General features: G+C 36.0%; 1 protein-coding gene across 2 annotated transcripts in view; it reads right to left on the reverse strand.

The window, feature by feature from the left end:
- Cdh11 (cadherin 11) overlaps positions 1-21,044 on the reverse strand; it is a 46,356-nt gene that overhangs the window by 19,515 nt on the left and 5,797 nt on the right. For both annotated transcript variants that reach the window (XM_035441423.1, XM_035441422.1), the window contains exons 3-6: positions 19,478-19,597; positions 17,655-17,822; positions 13,677-13,864; positions 7,085-7,338 (exon numbers count right to left, since the gene is read on the reverse strand). In XM_035441423.1, the coding sequence (XP_035297314.1) occupies positions 7,085-7,338; positions 13,677-13,864; positions 17,655-17,822; positions 19,478-19,597 (730 nt within the window). The remainder of the gene's footprint in view (positions 1-7,084; positions 7,339-13,676; positions 13,865-17,654; positions 17,823-19,477; positions 19,598-21,044) is intronic.

Here is a 21,044-nt window from a genome sequence, read left to right on the forward strand (position 1 = left end):
GGGAACTGAGATTGACATGTAAAATAATCTTGTTTCTAATTGAAATAAAAAATAAAGAAAAAAGTGGGTAGTTTTCAGTTCTTAGAAGTTTTGTGCATGTTTTCCTAAATGCATAAAATATGTGTGTTTTGAAGCATTAGTGATCGTTAAATGTATAAGAACACCTGAAGAAGCAAGGATTCTGGATACCAAAGAGCCTACTCTCCTAAATTTATGCAGAAATGGCTTGGAAAATGGTATGTGTCTAGTTTCTGAGGAACCAGTGTTGTAGACCAGATTTTCTAATTTCAGATCTTTCACATCCTTTCCAGGAAAGACAGTCACTCATGGAGCAATACTTTACAGTATTCAAAACATGACACCATTCATGATGGACTTTGAATCTACATCTCCTTATGAGGAATGAAGAGTTTTGATTTCTCCTGGGTATGAACTTCAACTTAGTCTTGCATTTCATCAAAGCTAGCAAAATCTCTGTAGGTGAGTCCTCAGCAAATAGTTCTATGTACAACAACAGACTTGTTTTTTTTTTTTAACATAAGGGAGCTTCCTACTTAAGTAACATGACAGTGCATATACAATAATAAAACTGATATGGCAAGACATAATTCCAAAGATAGTAAATGGTCTATGAATGTGGATTTTGCAAACTCTTAACTCCAGTCATGCCCCACTGCACATAATCTGAATAATATAATTTTGAAAAAGTAACTTAAAATTGCTTAACTTCAGCATATTTATCTTTACACCAGAAGAGCAATTATAACTAACTTTATATTCTATGTGAGAATGAAGTGAAGCATCCTCAAACCTCACCCACATTAAGCAATGCAACCCAGAGGAGCTGTTATTTTAGTTTTTGCCTCTGCTCCTGTTGTGTTGAGGAAATATGAAAGCTCTTGAATGTCAGAGAGTAACCTCCATCCTGTAGCCAAAGAGAAACCATGAAGACCTTTCAGCAAAGAAGCAAATAAATGAAATTAGAACAACTGAGTAATCATTGAGGTAGTGTAGAAAATATGGTCCGAAGAAAAATAGAGAGCAGAGAATATTTAGGAATTAGCTGTAGTTTTCAAAATAAGAAAAATAGCTACTGATAGGTGTGAGGGATTGAAAACTGTGTGGTGAATGTAGTAGAAGTCAGTTAAGAATTAGATATCTGGGATGGCTAGGAGAATTTTCAAACTTTCTTGCCTGACTGTCTGAAAAGGAGCTATTGGAAGACTCAACATTAAGTTCATTCAGCAGAAAATAGAGGCTGAAGTCAATGATGAATATACCTCAATGTTAAGATAACAATGATTCAATTCTATGATGGGCAGAGATAAAATCCGCTGTGTGATGTGATGATTGTGGGGGGTGCATTAGTGCATATACAGATGCATGTGTGCAGGGGAAGATACTTGTATGTGCATGTGCATTTAGAGGCTGAAGGAAAACCTTGATTATTAGTTTTCAAGAATTATACACCACACTTTTGGAGACAGAGTCTGTCAAAAGCCTGGGACTCTCCAAGTAAGCTAGGCTTATGGCCACAAAGACCTGAGATGCATTTGTGTCCTCTTCTTTAGCACCAGAATTATAATTGTGATCTACCATAATCATCATTTTCATGTTGGTTCTTGGGATCAAACTCAGATCATCTTGGTTCCCAAGTAAGCATTTTACTAAGATGTACCTGTGCTCTTCTGTCTATTTTAAATAAGGCACACAGTAAATATGAGCTCACAGATAACTCTATTGTGTTTCTACTTAACTGAAACACACACACACACACACACACACACACACACACACACACACTTTTCAAGTGTCTAAATGATACTATAAAGTCTTAACTACATATCAAAAATTAACAATTACCTGTAAAGATGGAGAGAATAATCAGTACATTAGATGTTAAGAAGTACATTCAGTATAAACTTGTGTGTCTACCTGTAATTTGTCTGACATTTCTAAGAACAGAAATACAAGTGGATAGGACTGGGACTTGACGCTACTTGGCTATTGAGAATCTGTGGGTAATGATAGTCTTGGAAATTGCCTCTATGCACAGAACAGCTACTACTGAAAACATGACCCAAATAAATGGATTGCAGATTTGGATTCCTGGAAACAATAAAGTTCAGGGAAAATAAGCAGTTGTTCCATGTGTCTTCATATTGTTGTTCCTCTAAAAGTTTCCCAAAACACCTTTATATTGTAGGTCAAAAGTTAGTTGTATTAATTCAGAAGTATGCGCATTGTGAAACAGTTAGAGGCACAAGGGTCTCCTGCCATTACATAAGAAGCTTCTTTTACCAAAAGAAAAGAATAGTCAGATATTTCTGAAGAATCATTTCTGTCACCAGTTGCCTATATCTAAGAGAGCAGATTGAAGCTAAAATAGAATCTGGATTAAAATTTGGACACCAAACTGGTCTTGTGAATTTAAGCAAGTCATATTATCCTCCTGTGCATAATATTCCCATCAACTGACTCCTGAAGCAGTCACAGTCTCAATAATTCAGAAAAACTGCCTTAAACATATTGTTCTGGCTAGGCATTGGCAGTGCACGCCTTTAATCCCAGCACTCAGGAGGCAGAGACAGGCAGATCTCTGTGAATGTGAGGCCAGTCTGTTCTACAGAGCAACTTCCACAACAAGCCCCAAAACCCTGTCTAGAAAAACCAAAAGAACAAACAAATAATCATAAAATAAACATATTGTTCTGATTCTAAGAAAATGTTCAAAATTTTATCTCTCATCAGTATGAACAATATTCTAAAATGCAATAAATAATCTTCTATCCTGCCGTGTTTTTGTTTTTTTTTTCATTTTTGTACATGGGGTAAAAGAAATCTCATGTGTCCCAGAATGGACCCAAATTTAATATGTAGCCAAGGATGACCTTGGAATCTGATCCTTCAGCTGCCACCTCTGGAGCTCTGGCAATGGAATTACAGATCCACACTTCTATATCCCATTTATGCTCACCTTTCAGCTCAAACCCAGGGCCTCAGGTATGGTAGGTACCAATTCTACTTACTGAGCTACACGCTGAGTCCCAATTTTCTTTTATGGATTGCATATATTCCATGGACTATTTCAAATTTCTTCATATTTATATCCCCATATTACTAGGGATCTTTTCTGCTGCTACAGCTTTTCAGATAATTGGTTTTATTTTTACATAAGAATTGTAAATATGAATGGTTTGATGGTGCTTCAGTAAATGTTTACATTGTGCAATTTTCAAATCCAAGCCATTAGCATTTGATCATCTTAAACATCATATCTTTCATTACAAATATTCAAATGCTTTTCAAAGTATTCAGATTATTTATGTTAGTGATGTTCATATTACTGTGCACCAAGACACTAGAGTTTATTCTATCCAACTGTAATGCTAAGGCTATTTACCAAACTCTCCTCATGTTCTGGCCTTTCAGTCTGCACAGTATCTCTAATCACTACTCCATAAAAATGTGACTGAATTACAGATTCTACATATGTATGAGAGATAATGTATTATTTGCTATCCTTTACTTTGGTTGGTTGGTTAGTTGGTTGTTTTTTCCCTGATTTATTTCACTGAAGGTAATGTCTCCTTGGTTTACCTTTATTCCTGAAAATGAAAGTGATAGAATTTCATGATTTCTTTTATTGCTGAAAAGTTATTTACTATTATTATGCAACATATTTTCTTTATCCATTTATCTGTGGACAGGCATTTAGGTTGGAACTGTATCTTGACTAATGTGAACAGTGCTGCAATAAGCAGGGAAGTGCAAATATCTCTTCAACTTACAGATTTTATTTCTTTTGTATAGATATACATTAGTAATAGTGCCTAGCCATATGGTATTTCTACTCTTGATTTTTGAAATTCAAGTACTATTTTATATTATGGATATATAAACCTACTATCTTATTGACAGTGAATAAGTCTTTCCCTTTCTTTATTTCTTTGCTAATATTTTCCTCTTTTGCTTTTGTTGTCTGGCTGAGAATGGTCATTATAACTGTGGCAAGAGGGAAATTTAAATTGACATTTACATTTTATTGGCTATTTTTAATACCAATCATGTTCATAATGGCCACCCATCGTGTTTTAAATTCAAGATTTCTCCCTAACATGAAGTTCACCAAGTAGGCCAGGTAGGCTTGAGAGTGAGTTGTAGAGATATTTTTCCAAATCTCTGCCTCTCTAGTGTTGAGGATTATAAACATATTCTACCACACCCATCACAATGTGTATGAATGTATATATATACATATATATATATAATATATATATATATATATATATATATATATTTGTGTGTGTGTTGTTTTGCTTGATTCACATTTTTTTTAATTTGGTGTGTTTCTGGAGGTTTTTAAGTGTATGTAGTATTATGAATATGTAGTATGTAGAGTATAGAGACCAGAGAAGAACTTTAGGTATCCTGCTTTTTCACTCTCTATTTTGTTCCCTAAGACTTTTTGCATAGCTGTTGCCTGTTTGTAAATTTTTACTATAGACATCCCTCATTAGGTTATTCTGTAGGTTATTTGGATATATTGGGGATCACTTGTGTGTATTTAATACAGGTTTGTTGAATAAGTTCCGGAAGAGAATGTAATCACTTCCAGACCTAAGAATCTGTGCTTCTAAGACAAATCAGGGACATTAACTTATTCATTCAGAAAACAGTTATCCACTATGGACATGTACCACAGTTAGTGGAAAAAATCACTGATTACCCAGAATATGGGTCAGCAAACATCTGATGGCAAAGGGTAGCTCATTAACATTTTATACTGCATAGGATGCAGGATCTCTGCATTTTTAGCATGGATGCTTCCATGGACAATGCAAAATCAGGCCATTGTGCCTTTCCTATATGTATAACATACAAAAATACTAAAAGAATCATAGTTGCTCACATAAAAACTTATAAAGTTACAATAATCAAAACTGTTTGACACTGGCATATTTAGGGATACACATATAAAGGGACCCAAGGCAATATGATGCTCTTCTCCCCATAATACCCAGAAATCAATTTGAAATAAATCAGGGATCTAAATAAAATTCTAAAACTATAAAATGTCTTCAAATGAAATACAGATAAAATATTTTTGAGTTTGTCTAAAATAGGCCACAATTTCTTATATCTCACAAGTAAAGTGGAAACAACCAAGGAGAAAATAGTTGAGTTAATTATAACTAAAAACAGTTTCACCTCTAAAGAAACAGTCGGAAAATTTAGAGGCAGCGCACATAGTGAGAGAAAATATTTACAAATCAATGGCATCTAGAATATATAATGAACTCTTATAATCCAATAATATAAACATGGTTAATACAACCATACAATGGGAAAACGACATAAACAGTTTTTTGTTTTTTTTTCGAGAAGATACAGTCTGTTACTACACTGATGTCTACATGGGTACTTCTGACTAGTAGCTATCAGTGAAACAAATATGTCATGTTGTTTGGAATTTACTGAGGTGCCTAGAAACAAAAGATATAAGCCACATTACTAACACCATAGAAATTGCTGTAAGAATTTCAGAAATTTAAACACAATGTTGCTACATGAACAAGCAATTTTGATTCTAGTTGCATAGGCAATAGAAAGTCCTACATGTGTCAAAGATTTGTGGAACAGTGTAAAGAGAAGCTGTATCTGTAAAACCCAACAATTAAGAGTACATGAATGCCCATACAAATGACATATGCATAAACAAGATACTGTGCATTCATAGGTGGAATATTGTTTGGCAATGAAAATGAATTTTAGGTATAATGTACAGCAGTGTTGATTATCCAAAAGACACTATTTGGAAACATCCATTTATCTAATATTGCATGTAGTATTTAGCTTACTTAAGTGTAAATAAATACTTGTATACTTTGAAAGAATGTATATTATAATTTATGATATGGAATTTTTTCATAGGGAAATAGGCAATGAAACATAGAATGAAACTATGGATTCAAGGGAGGAGAAAGGGAAGTATAAGAGAAAATGGTGTCTGGATTAGGCTAAAAGGATGAAACTTGGATGAGAGAGTCACAACCCCATTTGAGATGCGCATAACAAGCCTGACAATGCAACTTGGAAAGCAGAGATTTCAGTTTGAAGACAGAACATGTAAAGGATGGGAATTAAAAGTTAGAACACTTGCTTTAGATAATGACTAAATCTAGTAAGGGCATTGAAGATGATGCTTAAATAAGATACTATATTATTATGGAAGGGAAATTAATGACAGACAATTCAGTCACAGTATTTTTCTGCTTTTCAATCATATGATATTTGAATGTGCATTTTATATCAGTCATTTTGGCTATAAGGTTAATAGAATTATGATGCCTGGGAGCTTGGAGGCAGAGAGATTCTGAGGAGGCAGACAAAGAAAGAAAATAGTGGAGTGGCTATGTAGAGAACAAAAGACAATCCAGTCTATGGAACTGGATTGCACACAACTTCAAATTTGCTCCCCATAAATATTTTACATCTATGGTTCAAATAATTTCTCAGACTCAATTACATTACAATGCCTTTTTGCTCATCTGCCTCATGGGCCAGTAGGTCTAGTCAATGGTGGGAAGGCCAGGCAGAATTCTGCATATTTTTTTCTGATTAACGAAATAAAATCATATGATGGTCATTCTGTTACCTTTGCAAACTGCTAAGTGGAGATTAGAAATTCCCTATGACTTGTAACAGCTCACAAATTTCATCCTGTTTATTTAATCCTACAGAACCCCAATTTGTGATCAATTTAAGAGACTACAGTTTATATAACAACAATGTTGTGCAGATAAATTGGATCATATATCTAACACACATACTAAAGTCTGTGGGGCTTAAGAAGATATTAAACACAAGAAAATTATTATAATTATTCCATAGTAATTATTTATAGTATATCCCAATTCCAGATGGCAGGTAGACCTGGCTAATAGTTTTATCCACCAGAATCTTGATATATTCTAAAATGGTTCTTGGTTCTTGGTATATTTTCTTTGGTTACTGTAAGACTCTTCCCAAACTTCCTGCCTCAAAAGTTTCCAGTGTGTTCTTAAGAAAAATCCATGTGTACCTTATTGGGCTGTTGGCAGCATCCGGGTCTTTGGCATGTACTCTCCCAACCACAGTGCCAGCAGCTGCATTTTCTTGGACTTCATGGATATAACTTGGGGCCAAGAACATGGGGGGCTCATCAGCATCTTCTACTGCAATCTTGACTGTCACAGTGTCCTTGAAAGGTCCATTACTGATGAACTTCGGATCAATGTGTACATTGGCGGCCTCTACCTTCAAGCTATATGCTCTTTTGGTTTCAAAATCTACAGGCTGGTAAGAATGAAGAGAAGATTGATAACCAGTTCCTTGAAAGAATAATGGAAGGTCTTTACCTGATTGGTTCACTGAGTGAAGCAAACAGTTTCTCAAAGAGAGGAAAATCCACGCAGATTCAATATCCATGGTTTCAAAATTTAGAATAATTAGCCATTGAAACATGGTGCAAGGTGTACATGATGCAAAGAACATGGCAAATAATGAAGCACCATCCCACATAAAGCAAAACTTACTCTCTGCAGCCCCCAAGAATGGAGATAATAACCATTTTGTGCCCACTCTGTGAAGTGCTACAAATCTGGTAATAAAAAGACACATTGTTCCTTAGCCAAAAGACAAAGGTGTGTTTTATTCAACAACTGCCTCATCCTGCTTGCTACATAACTACATAATATCCTAGCTTCATCATACTGATAATTTCTTTTGCTTAGTTATGACTAGATTGTATTTCCCAAAGGCTGTGACCTTATGAGCATATACATCCAGCTATTTATCATATATAGTTTATGGATAGACTTTTGTCGGTAGAGCTGTTAGATAACATTAATTTATTCCCCTCTCCCATTTTTCATGTGTATGTATGTTTGAATGCCTTTCAGACTGACACAGGAAGTTTTCTTCAATATTCTTCCACCTTATACATGGATATGCACACAAGGCTTCTCAACTGAACTCAGAGCTCACTTATACTATGCCACTAGTCTAGCTAGACAGCCTGCTCCAGGATTCCCTATCACTTCCTTCATAGCAGTAGAACTCCAAGGAGACTGTTCAACTAACCCATTTTCTTCAGGGTACCTGAACACCTGTCTCTATGCCTACTGTTAATGCATCAAGTGCTCTAACCATTGAGAGAAATCTCTCCAGTCCTACTTACATACTTGACATAATTTTGTCTTCTTGAACATCTCAGGGATATTAAAAAAAAAAAAAACATATCTGTTGTGTTTCCCAGTCTTCTTTTCAAAAGATGTTCACTGCTTTCTAGTTAAAATGCCATGCCAAACGTTTGTTCTGAGTCCATTCTGTATTAGGTTACCTTCTCTTAGGAATAAGTGATTGACACCAAGACAGTCCTTCCTTTTGGTCAGAACACATAAATGACAAATTGGTCCATATACAGAATAGCATGTATAAGTAGTATGTATTTTTGCACAAGTAAGCAAAAAAATAAAACCTCAACAAGTAGCATTTGAATGGACACAGTCATAGGGAGATTGATGGTGAGTGACCTTTACTTCCATATAAGAAATACAAAGAGTTAGCAAAGGGTGAAAAGCAAAATTGTAGCACAAATGTAAGCTCTAACACTTGTAAACAACTTTCTCAACAGTATTCCAATGAGGCAGAGCCAATAAATACTTGGAACTAGCTTGATCTTTTGAGGTTGGCATCTGTCTTCCAAGCAGTTGTCATTTGCCCAGTAAATACTTATTCTAAATGGACATACAATCACAAAGCTTAGACTGACCCAGTTCTGCATTGCTCCGGACCCAAGACCATGATCATTTCAGCTTAAGCATATTCAGCATCCTTGACACTGTTACCTCCTACCCTCATTTAACTGCAATCAAGAACCACTCCCTTTTCCTACTGCTAAACATGCCCTCTAATTATCCATCATTCTGTCTTCCCAGGTGGGACCCAATAGCTCCTGGATCTGTGAATGTATTGTGAGAAGCAGCTGAGCTGAACAAGGGGGAGCTCATGGACCCAGACTGATAGCTGGGAAACCAGACTGTTCCAGACCCCCTATACGTGGATGTGAATTTGAAGGTCTGGGAAATCTATGCAGCCTCTGGTAGTGGATCAGGATTTATTCCTAGCACATGAATGGACTCTGGGAGCCCACTCCACATAGAGGAATACTCTCTCAGCCTAGACATATGGGGAAGGGTATAGGCCCTGCTCCAAATGATATGACAGAATTTTAAGATCCCCATGGAAGGCCTCACTCTCCCTAGGGAGCAGAAAGGGGATGGGATATGGGGTAGGCTGGTCTTGGGCAGGGGAGGAGGAGAGGGAGAGGGAACTAGGATTGACAAGTAATACAAAATTGTTCCTAATTTAAATAAAATGTGTAGAGTAACATCAAAATAAAATTTGAAGTAAAAAATATTTATTTTTTAAATTTATAATTTAAAATAAATTATATTTGCAGATTGGCAATACAAGACTGCTGCAGTTTCTCAGAAATCTCTGTAACGACTAGACTGAATCACACAGTGAAATATAATCACTCTGAAACCAGGTGATTTGTAATCAGAAAAGATGAAATTTCTTTCAGTTAACATTCCTAAAGCAAAAGATATATATCCAAGTACCCAGATACATGTTATCACTATAAATTCCTGTCTGTGTTGAGTAATATGTGGTCATACTGCAGTTTAACCAACTTGCTTTATCCAGATAATTCCATGGTATGATCTCCAGGTATTTGCAATGGTTTGTCTAGAACATCTTTTTCCACTCTTGTGAGACACTCCTAAGTGCTCTGGAAGTTAGCACGGCTTCATTGCCTTTAGACATCCTGCTCAATAGCCCCAAACAGCTGTGTGTGCTCTCAATGTTGCCCTTTACTACTAACAATGAAGCATGCCCAAGGAATCTACTGAAACTTGTTGGTTTTGGTCTCACTATAGCTAGGAATGACTGCATCATGTAGTTACATGCATCAATCATTTTAGTGAATGCACAGCAAGGCTGATGACTAGATAACATCTAAGTATTTACTTAGTTGTTCCCTTTCTCTTTCCAAGCATGATTTGAGGTAGTTCCCCATGTGGACATTTATACTCATGTTATATGAATAGTTGAAATAAAACTAAATGAGGCAACACACTGCATAAGCCATAAAATTCTTAATGCCCACCCCAGCTTACTAATCTTCACCTCTGAAAATTCTCCCTCAGGGATTTATTCAACAGAAAGTGCAAACAAACAATATTGAAAAAGCATAATATTTGTTAGCTATAATATAAGGTTATATCTAATCAGGGGAAATGTACACATAGAACAGCAAATCCAACTGTGAGCTTTTATTAAGGAAATCACAGTCCATAGACAGGATGGGATGTAATGTTGTCATTAAAAATGATTATGTGTGTTATATAACAGCAAGTAAAGTGTTTATGATGTGACATTAAGTTAACAAATCAGATCACCCTATGACTGGAAGCAAGCAAATGTTATATATCCACATCTATGTGTACAAATACACAGACCATAAAAGTAAAAATAAAAAAGTAGACATAACATTGATTACAACAAGGAACGCGTCACATGTCTTCTATTTCTATTCTCATACTACCTCACAAGTTTATTTGGTTTAAAATAAACATCTTAGAAGCTATGCAGGCACTTGTTTATAGTGGATGGGATTTCTACCTGGCTCAGGGTACTGTAATGGACAGATGAGTGTGCTTTCCTTCCTAAGAGCGCCAAGCCACCTAGAGGCTAATCTGGTTTTACATTGTTCTGCACATAACTGCACAGAGAGTGGTTAAATACTCAGAACAGCTTTTCTTCTTTGCCATGAAACTCTAAACCGGGATCAAAGATTTACAAACATTATTTTGGAAAGGATTTTAAAGGAGTCTATCAAATGACTGTACCATGTGGTCATGTACATTTACCATTTTGACTATGAGCAGCAAGTTTAAAATCTATTCCTGTCCTTCCAAACATGACTGGGGGAAGCTCCCCCAATCCTCAAGGACCCTGACATCTTCTCTTCACTAGTTTTATGGCACATTCAGCCTTTTGAAATGCCCCTTTTCCCCAACAACAGATTGTCTACTGTTCCTACTGTGTTTGTCCACTCTCAGTCTCTTCCTTATGCCCATTCTCTCTGAAACCAGTCTTTCCTGAGCCCTGTACTTGCTTTCTTCTTGTCAAACTGGGAAAGTGCTGTTCAGCTGTCTGGAATCAACTTAGGATGCATTCCTCTTGGAAGCCATTCCTGACACATAAGGGATGGTCTCATACATATTTTTTTAACATAATTGAGTTTTCAAATGGGGACTGATTTTCTCCCAGTCACTCCAAAGGTATTTGGTAAGAACTAGGGCATTATTTTTAACTATTATACAAAAGGTGTGGTGAGAGAAAGTATATGTCTATTAACCTGTACACAAAGAAGGTCCCGGTTCTGTGAAATAGCCTGCATTGTATAGAATATTCCCTATAAGCATGTTTTATCAAGCCGGAAACTTCAATAATGAAAATGCTGAGGAAACTCCTCTCATCATAACCAACTTTTAACTGAACTCTCCTGTTAATCTGTGTTTCCCTGTGGCTAGCAGTCAGTCTCTTACATTTTGTATTCCCAGGTTTACCCTAAACAAATGAATCAAGAGATGAATGAAAATGTCATATTAAAGAAAAACTATCTTCAAAATATAAAAATATTTCTATGATCTTTCCACATACCTTTATATTATTAAATTGTGTGTAATGTCCTCCAAAAGGATCCATATTTTTAGTCTAGTAATTTAACATTTAATTGCTTTATTCTGGTGGGCATTTGGAACTTCATGGCTCAAGTTTAGACAAAGCTTCTCTTCCAAATTAAATAACAGCCTGCATTGTTTTAAATCTAAATGTCAGTACTTTGTAAAAGCTTATCCTGCTGCCTATAATAAACAATGAATTGGGGGAAAGTGCACAAATTAATCATATGCAGAGAGCTCATTTGCTATGTATGAGTTTCATGGGAGTGATTTAAATGTTTCAGGGTTGTAGAGAACAGTATGTGTTTATGCCCTGAATACACTCAAAACAGGTGACAACCTTTGTATAACCAACTACCCAATTACTTGAACAACAAAGGATGGGAGGCAGGAATCGCTGATGTCAACTTTCATATGCCAGTGTCATACAGGAGGGATAGTAATATTAATTAACAAAGAAAGTTGACAGCTACACACAGTTCACAGTGCTACTTTTCAAAAGAGACACCAGAAAGAACAGCTTTCCATCCTCTTGTGACTGATAATTAGACAACTTTGGTCATGAAACTCATAGTCAGGAAGGGAAACTTTTGTAAATATCTGAGCGTTAACTCAATTTCCACTTGAGATTTCATTGCTCTTTCAGTATAGTCACCTACCTTTTCTTAGTTCTATGTCCCCTAAGTGTTTTCACCCACCCAATATGCATTATATTACAGTGAAATGTCAGCTACTCGTGTTCCACCTGCTAAGAAAGTCTCCCAGGGCCAACTTCTACTCTCTAGCTATTAGCTTCTTTATTGACTCTTCACTTTAATTTTTTTTTCTCTCAATGTTACAATCCAAACTTTTCTATCACACCAGAAGCTTAATATCCATATTATAAAACCAAGTAGAAAATGAATGCTTGATTAAAACAAAGGTAATCCCCTCAACCAATTCACATTTAATGCTCCATACACTGTGATGATGGAGAGGTGTTGATTTCTCAAGTGGTAAATCAGAAGGGAACTGCTTTCAAATGCACTGTAATTGTTTCTTCACTTTAAAGCAAATCTTATCTGACTTTCTGGCTCAGTTGCTTCCAAAGTGTCATAAGAGGGGCATTCCTCTAACGCCATATATTTGAATTATACATGTATCTATGTGTCTGTGGCTGAGCCTGTCTGATTCTTAATTTCAACATTAAGTTGGGGGATTATTGGTCATTGGAGCAATTTATCTCATATGACTTTCTCATGTTAAAAATGAATGAGAGGTGGGATTCTTCTGTCCAATAGGCAATACTGAGTAAATATGAGATTGATTTATATAAAGCCAAACAGAAAGAAGTAATAAGCTCAGATGTGTAATCAATATAGAGGAGGGATATGTTTTGTTTCTGATGATAGTTTAACTGAATTAGGAGGAAGAATCCTCACTGTTATTTCAAGATCATATTTGAAAAAAAAAAAGAGAAATGGAGATTGGTTAAAATTTCATGGAAATCCCACAGTGCAGTGAACTAGGGATGTTTAAAGTAAGACTATTGTACAGCCTGTATCAGTTGACTTAGGCTAGCAGATCTCAAGGAAATTAGAGTTGCTTTTCCAAAATCCAGGAGTTCAAGTTGTCTTTTCTCCCACCAGATAATTTTGTCAAAACACAGGAGAACAAATCAGCCACTTCAGACAGGTATAATCTGCTCTTTGGCCAGCACCTTCTACAATATTGCTGTGAAAAAGACTTCTCTTATCTCCCCAGAGTTGAGGCCTCAGCCGCAAATTGATGAGGTCATCCCTCAGTGTTTCACAAGCACATTTCTTACCCATCAGTCCCCTTCTTCAGGTTGCCTGGGTAACACAGATCACCTGACTGACATGTCTGATTCCTCTAACCTACCTTTTTCAACTTCACCACACCTTCCTGTGTTTCATAGTCTGTTGTGATTTCAAACAGTTCTATGCCATCTCCATCAACGATATTGTACGTGACTAAGCCATTTTCTCCAATGTCTGGGTCTTTAGCCTTCACTCTTCCTACTTCCTCCCCCGGGACAGCTGCTTCTGAAACAGACATCTGGTACACGCCTGAAAGAAGAAGACATCTACTTTTATTTTCCTTTTTATTTGGCAGTTGTAAGACTTGAGATTTCATTGAATTTCAGTAAATTTCTCAAAGGGTTTAAAATTGAACTTTCTATTGGCAGAACCTGGAAGAGAAGTGGATGGATGGGAAGAGAGTCCCAGATGGCCTGCTTGCTAGAAGAATGTGTTCTTTACAAAATGATAAAACAATATTGGGGTCTTGGGTGAGATGATGGGGTCACCTGTTACATGAGAGAAAGGAAAAGAGTGATGAAGAACTATGAAAGACTCCACATATATGAACAGCTGAGTCTACCTTTGGTTTTTTCACGATATCACACAAACTATTTCCAAGGTTTCCCTCTACCACTGCTAATTGCTCAAGGAGGAGCAAAAACAGAAAGGCAAAATCACCCCTATATTTTAAAGCCTTCCAGCACTTCATAATTATTTTAGAGATAAATAAAAATCTTATCTTTCAAAATTATCTCTTTCTTACAGATATATTTGTCTCTCATCTTACCCTTCCCACTAGGTCAGGCATGGAATTCTCTGGAAGCATTTAGATATTCTACTCCCTCCATATTTATATTTATATTAATCAGAAATATAAATGATGCCACACAGTGAAATTTATACTTATCAGGAATATAAATGATGTAACATACTCCTTTGGCTCTGAAACTTGGTAATAAAAAGAGCTTTATGATTCTTCCCTTAGCAGAGGTACAGAAAAAAGAAAATGCATCTATATACATTATGATGTTATAGGCTAATAATAATTTGTGGTAAGGGATAAAAGGTAATGTGTGTGTGTGTGTGTGTGTGTGTGTGTGTGTGTGTGTGTGTGTAGTATTTACATTACACAAGTGTATAGGCAATTAAGTTTGTGCCTATGCTATATATGAGTGACTGTACATATGGAAGTGTGAGATAAATGTTTTTCTATACAGATTAATGTGAGTGGACACATATCACTGTTTGTATGTGTGGGTGAGGAGACTTGGAAGGATAGAAGGAACTGAACAAGATAAGTGTAGGAATATGTGTAACATAAGTTAGAGGGCCAGGAACAACAAAAGTCAGAGAACCTCATGTGAAAAAATTCTGAAAGGGTACAGGATAGCAAGGACAAGAGTAAGAGTGGGACCTCTGTTACAGGACAATAATAGGTAGGAAGGTGGTATTCAAAAGTGCACTTTAGAAAATAGACAAGATGTTGAGTTTTATTTAGGAAACAACTGGACAGTGTTCAGTATATCAGTGACATCAGATATATGTCATATGACACTTTGGAAAGGCAGTCTATGAGTTTAAGTTTAAGACACACTATAGAGAGATGGAACCCTATCCTCCAGTGTTCAATCCAATGGTACTGGCTACATCCCCTATCCTCTTCATTTCCTCTCTCAGCTGCAGTGCTGTGTTTCCTTTGCTTTTATATTACACCCCCTTTCAACTTAATTTTGCATTCTTTTCACATTAAAGGAATAGTTAGAGAGTCATTCTGTAGAAATTATCAATATATAACAAGGTTTAGAAGACCCACTATAATGTGATTTTCTCCAAATCCCATTCAAGTCCACAGCTGTGAAACACTGACACTGGAATGGTAGCGACATATTATTTATTTGACTCCTTATAAGAAAGTATATTAATGACCACCCACAGATAATGCTGTCTACCCCTTTTTTTTCTGACGTAGTGAACAATTGTACAGAATGGACTATGCAGCTTTGACAGCATTGTATGAGCCTCAATTCTAGCAAAGTTGTATAAATTTCAATCTGAGCAGGAAGAGCAAGGTTACTCCACCTCTTTTGGAATCCCCAAAAGCTGATATGTGTCTCAGAATCCTCTCCTTTGATATCTCTACTGTGTAGATTGTTACCTTTGGATTCCTTTGAATAACCAAGATGTCTCTTAAAATGACTTACTTTCGGTTAATTTGTACTTTTAAGATTGTGTCTGTGTATGTGTATTTATCCCTTTGAGTTTGCATTATGTGTCAGGGAACGTGCCTGCAGAGAAGAGAAAGGGAGTCAAATCCTCTGTATCTGGAGCTACAGGTAAATTTTGAGCTTCCTGATATGGGTGCTGGCCACTGACCTCAAGTCCTCTACAGGAAGAGGCTCTAATGAACAGGATTCTCATTGTGACTGTTGTTTTTCCATTACTAGAAACTGCAGAATTATTACGACTATGTTATAACTCTACATTCACTTTTGTACACAAACATATTTGTGTTAAATTATGGTTTCGGAAATTCTTTAGGCCACTCATTGTACTTTCCATAGAATCCCCATTTTTATATATAAAATGTCACCTTATGTTAAATATTTATAGTATTAGTAACCACTAATTAAATGATGGTACAATTAGCATCTATTATTAAGTTCAGTATTTCTATACCATTTTATCAAAAAAGTTGTTTAATTTGGTGCTGGAGGTGGCTGCTCCTTGGTTAAGAGCTCATGTTTCTCTTCCTGTGTACCAGAGTTTAGTTCCTACCACCCAAACCCGGAAACTTATAAACACTTATACCTACAGTTCTAAAGAAATCTGACATCTCTGGCTTCTGTGGATACCTTCTCATAGATATATGTATCCCACATAGGCACATAATTTATAAATTTATCTTATTTTTAGTTAAGAATATATCTATGCCTATGGGCACAAGAGTGCATGTACAGCAGAGACCAGAAGAGAAAGATAGATCCTCCTGGAGCTGAATTACAGGCAGGGAGGAGCCACCAATATCAGTATTCTAAAAAAGTAGTATATATTCTTAACTACCTAGCCATGTCTTTCGCCCTTTGTTCATCTTTATTTCCCTCATTAGTTTCGTAAATTATGTACAATAATAAAAATAACAATGGCTAAACAATTTTTGCCAATTTTTTTCAGATGATGTAAGAATCAGCACTAGCTGGGTTAATACAAACAATAATAATTATATTTAAATTACATACTAGGATGTCATCTTCTTAAAATAGACAAGAATATCTTGCATCCTACAGGCCTCTCTTCAACATTATATTATGGTCCTTCCATAGAAAGGTGAGGTCTGGACGAACTACTCTTAAATGTTGGCAGCTTAATGGGTACAGTGAAAGAAGCCACGTGACTTCTGCAGTCATTTCAGAGAAGGCAATGCAGTTGGTTCCTGTGGTCTTGGAGTTCTTATGATCAGAACTCAGCCACAGAAAGGCTCATGTGGAGAGGAAGCAAAAGTCAATCTCAGCTTGCCAGCCTTGTAAGTAATCTTAGAAGTGGGGCTTTCAACCTCAGGTGAGCTGTCACCAGCCAATGCTGGAGTGAAAATAAAGGAGAAATTTCTCCTAAGCTTTGCACAAATTGAAAAGTCAAGGCACAAATAAATTATTATTTTAAATCTCTAATATTTGGGGCAGTTTGTTATGGAACAATAAACAGTAGATCAAAGTACTGTTAACATACAGGATATTAATGAAGACAGGGAGAGAAAGGGTAATTGATTTCTACCTTGCATGACTAATAACCTAGTAACTAAAATACCTAGAAACACAGATTTTCTGTCTCTGGAGTTACAGAGCTTTTAATATCTTCCTTTCTTCTCATTATCCCTATACTATCTAACTTTCTTTTGTGTGTTTCTAAATAAGTTGTTATCTTGGTTTAGTCTTTTGCAAGAATGATGAAAAAGGTTCATGGTTTTCTAGACTTTTCTTTTTGAAAGCTGAATAAATTCAGAGTAAGTGAAAAGATGAGGATCTGGCTGTACAGTAGTAAAATGCCAACTTCAACTACTTACTCTGTGGAAACTTTGGTGGGTTGTCATTGACATCAGTCAGTGTGATTGTCACTTTGGTTGTCCCTGAGAGTCCTCCCATATGCCCACCCATGTCCTTGGCCTGGATCACCACATGGTACTCCTCCTTGGCTTCTCTGTCCATATTGGGAAGGGCTGTTCTGATGATACCTGGAAGGTAAGCAATAAAAAATCACAGCTATTCATTCATGACAAATTTTCAACAAGAAAAAATATTTTAGATCTTGGAAAGGTAAAGATACAAAAAAAGAATCTGTTTGCTCAAAGAAAAGTCATTTTGACATGACAGTTTTAACAGAAAGAACTTGTGCCCAAAGTACCTATTGTCAAGCAAAACTACTTCCATAGTATTAATTAGTTTTGTTTTTACTAGTCATGTAAGTAACAATCTCAGGCACAAGAATCCTGAACATTAAAAGGACAAGTGCCTAGTGTATGTCTTTACATAACTGAATCCATACTTCTGAACTTCTAACAAAAACCTTCAGGAATCTAGTCCTACATGTAATCATTAGAAACATTTTTACATCCCATACAAAGTTTACAGAGGGGCCAGAAATTTTATGCAATACATTAAAATCCTTATATTGATTTTTAAATAAGTGAACTGATGACTAATAAAGATGAGCAAAGCTTGTACAAAGATTTGGTCTAAAGCCACCTGTCACTGACAAGCATGATAAATTATTGAATTATTCATGAATCCTGTACATTGAAACATTATTTGCATGAAAAGCATGCTAACATACATCTCCAGGGATCATATGGAAGTGTTCACACTCAGTGAATAAGGTAATATCTGTAGCATAAATACAAAAAGCAAAGAGGAAGTGTTGGTCTTTGCTATGCTTTCCCAAGCCCCAATGTTGACTTGTTTCTTTGCAATACCCTGGAACTGCTGAGACCTTATTTTCCTCATATGCTAGATAGTTTTGTATGTATCAATTGGTAGTTACTAGCCCCAGCTCCCCAAGACAAAGATTAGAGTTTTTCAACATGTGTAAATCCCTAGATGAATCCCATATTTATCCTTGGTTTAACTAAAAATTAGTGGCAAATGGCTTTATGAAACCATAGACAATAACTAAACAAGTTGTTGTTTGCAGCAGAATAGTGAAATGAATTAATGCATAGATAGGTAGTAACTAAACAAGCAAATGAGAAAGTACCAAATCAGGAAACAATATGTAAAAGCTAAAAATTTTATGAAAATGTCCCTGTTATAATAATATGGAAGACCAGTTTCATAGGATTGTAGTGTTTATTCTTATTGAGAATCACATTTGATATAAATGAAGAACAACACGGTTTTAGTTTGTGTTGTGTATTGATTCATTTTGTTTGTTTGCTCTTTATTTCATAACATCCTTTGAGAATCTATTGCACAGCAAGTGAGGATGCAAATGTGCTGAATCTTCTTGTAACATGAACATTAACCATTACTCCTGACACTGCTGAGTTTACCCAGTGGTCTTCCAAAGATACTTTGAAACTTAACTACTTTATAACAGTTTCTGTGTCATTTTAATATGGATCCACAATTTAAGACACTTCTATCTCATAAGTTGAATTTTAAAATATTCATCATTATGAGCTAGGTCACTAATAATTGGGTTTTGCACCATTCAGCCATATGCCCAGCATGTGTATAGGCTTTCAGGCCCTCATACTAACCCGCCAGAGTGTCCCCTTTATTTCCTTCAAGTTTAAGGGATTTTATAGCCAAAGCAATTAAATGAACAGGGATTGACTACTTATTGACTCCAATGTGCCACTGCTCATAATGATAATGCAATCCACTATACCTGTCTGGGCCTCCACTGAGAAGTAGGGTTGTCCTTCAAGAATACTATACACTAACTTGGCACTATTTCCATAAGTGGGGTCGTCTGCATCGGAGGCTGTCACTTGGATTACTGAAGTTCCTAAAAGGGGAAACAAAGCAATGAGCAAAACCCACTAAACTTTTCAAATACATCAGTGTTTACAGAATTTCCTTTAATTTCAAGTCCTGAACAGTGGCCCAAAACTAGTCAATATGGTATTATTTTACATTATTTTCCTGAAGTTCATGGGCAAAACACGCCCCTCCATTTATTCTTCCTTTTCTCATTTTCCTCTTACATTTCTTTTTAATTCTCATGGCTTAAAACTAAATTTTCTATACTCACAGTGCCTCCAGTCTGGCTGTATAGTTAAAATAATAATATGAACATCCCTGTCGAACATTCTTAGAACTATGTGATGGAAATATTCAGTATATCAGATAATTAAATAAAAATCTTCCCAGAGAGTGTAATAAATGATAATTAGCAATGAATTGCTTTTGATGAAAGGACAGAGTGCACTCTCCTATCTGTAACAACTGATACATCATTTTATTGTTGCTTTGCCTGTAATAAAATTACTTCTAATACTAAATTTTAATTAATTTATGGCTATACATATTATATGGAATTCTGTTCCCTACTGGCATGAAAATTGCATTTTTCCTATCTTTGTTGGGTCTGGTAGATATGCAATAGAAATCATCAGTGAGCACCCAATTGGATCTAAAAGACAAATTCCTATATCAGAAGAAAGGGAAATCAGGAATAGGATGACAGAATCTCACAGTAACAGTCTGGGAAATGGTATGTTGATCATTAGAGTAGAGAGAAAGGAGATGGAAGGAGGGAAGAAGCAATTATCCAATTTATCTCTGCCAAGCAGTGTTTGGGTTAAATTCCATGTAAAGTGTTAACATTCCTCCGCTAGACATTTTGCATCTATTTTACTTGGGGAATATTTGGTATAAGAAATATGTCATATTGAAGTCTCTTTCAAGGTAATTTATTGTCAGAGTCAGGAGTCTAATCCAGTTCCATCAATAATAAGACCCAAAGTCGTTCTCTGTCATTGTCCAGCAGAGGCAGGGTTCCTCCTGTCAGGTACAGAACTCATCTACATGGCTTACAGATAGGGCAGACAAAGGACAGGCCAAGAAAAAGTGATGGAAAGGAAGAATCATCCTGGCTTTTACTCAGTAACAGAAGACCTTAGTTTGCATGTAGGACAATGGCATTTCTTTCATTAGAGCTTCACACACATACTGGAAGGTCCTTAGACTCCTACAGTCACAGCTGACTCTCTTAAGTAAGGTAATACTCATATTCAGTGCTTGTTTTTCTCATTTGTAAAATGAATACCTATCCCTGATTGTCTTTATATTCACTCAAGGTCAATGGATCAGACAGCCTCAAAAGACCATAACCATGCATTCTATAAATTCAAATGGAATTGATACCTAGGAGGCAGCTACTTGAGAAACATTTAGAATTCCATCGCTGAGAAAAGCAATGTGTCTTTAAGTGTATTGAGATTATCAGATGA

The sequence above is a fragment of the Cricetulus griseus genome, chromosome 3 (assembly GCF_003668045.3).
Source record: "Cricetulus griseus strain 17A/GY chromosome 3, alternate assembly CriGri-PICRH-1.0, whole genome shotgun sequence".
Classification (NCBI taxonomy): Eukaryota; Metazoa; Chordata; class Mammalia; order Rodentia; family Cricetidae; genus Cricetulus; species Cricetulus griseus.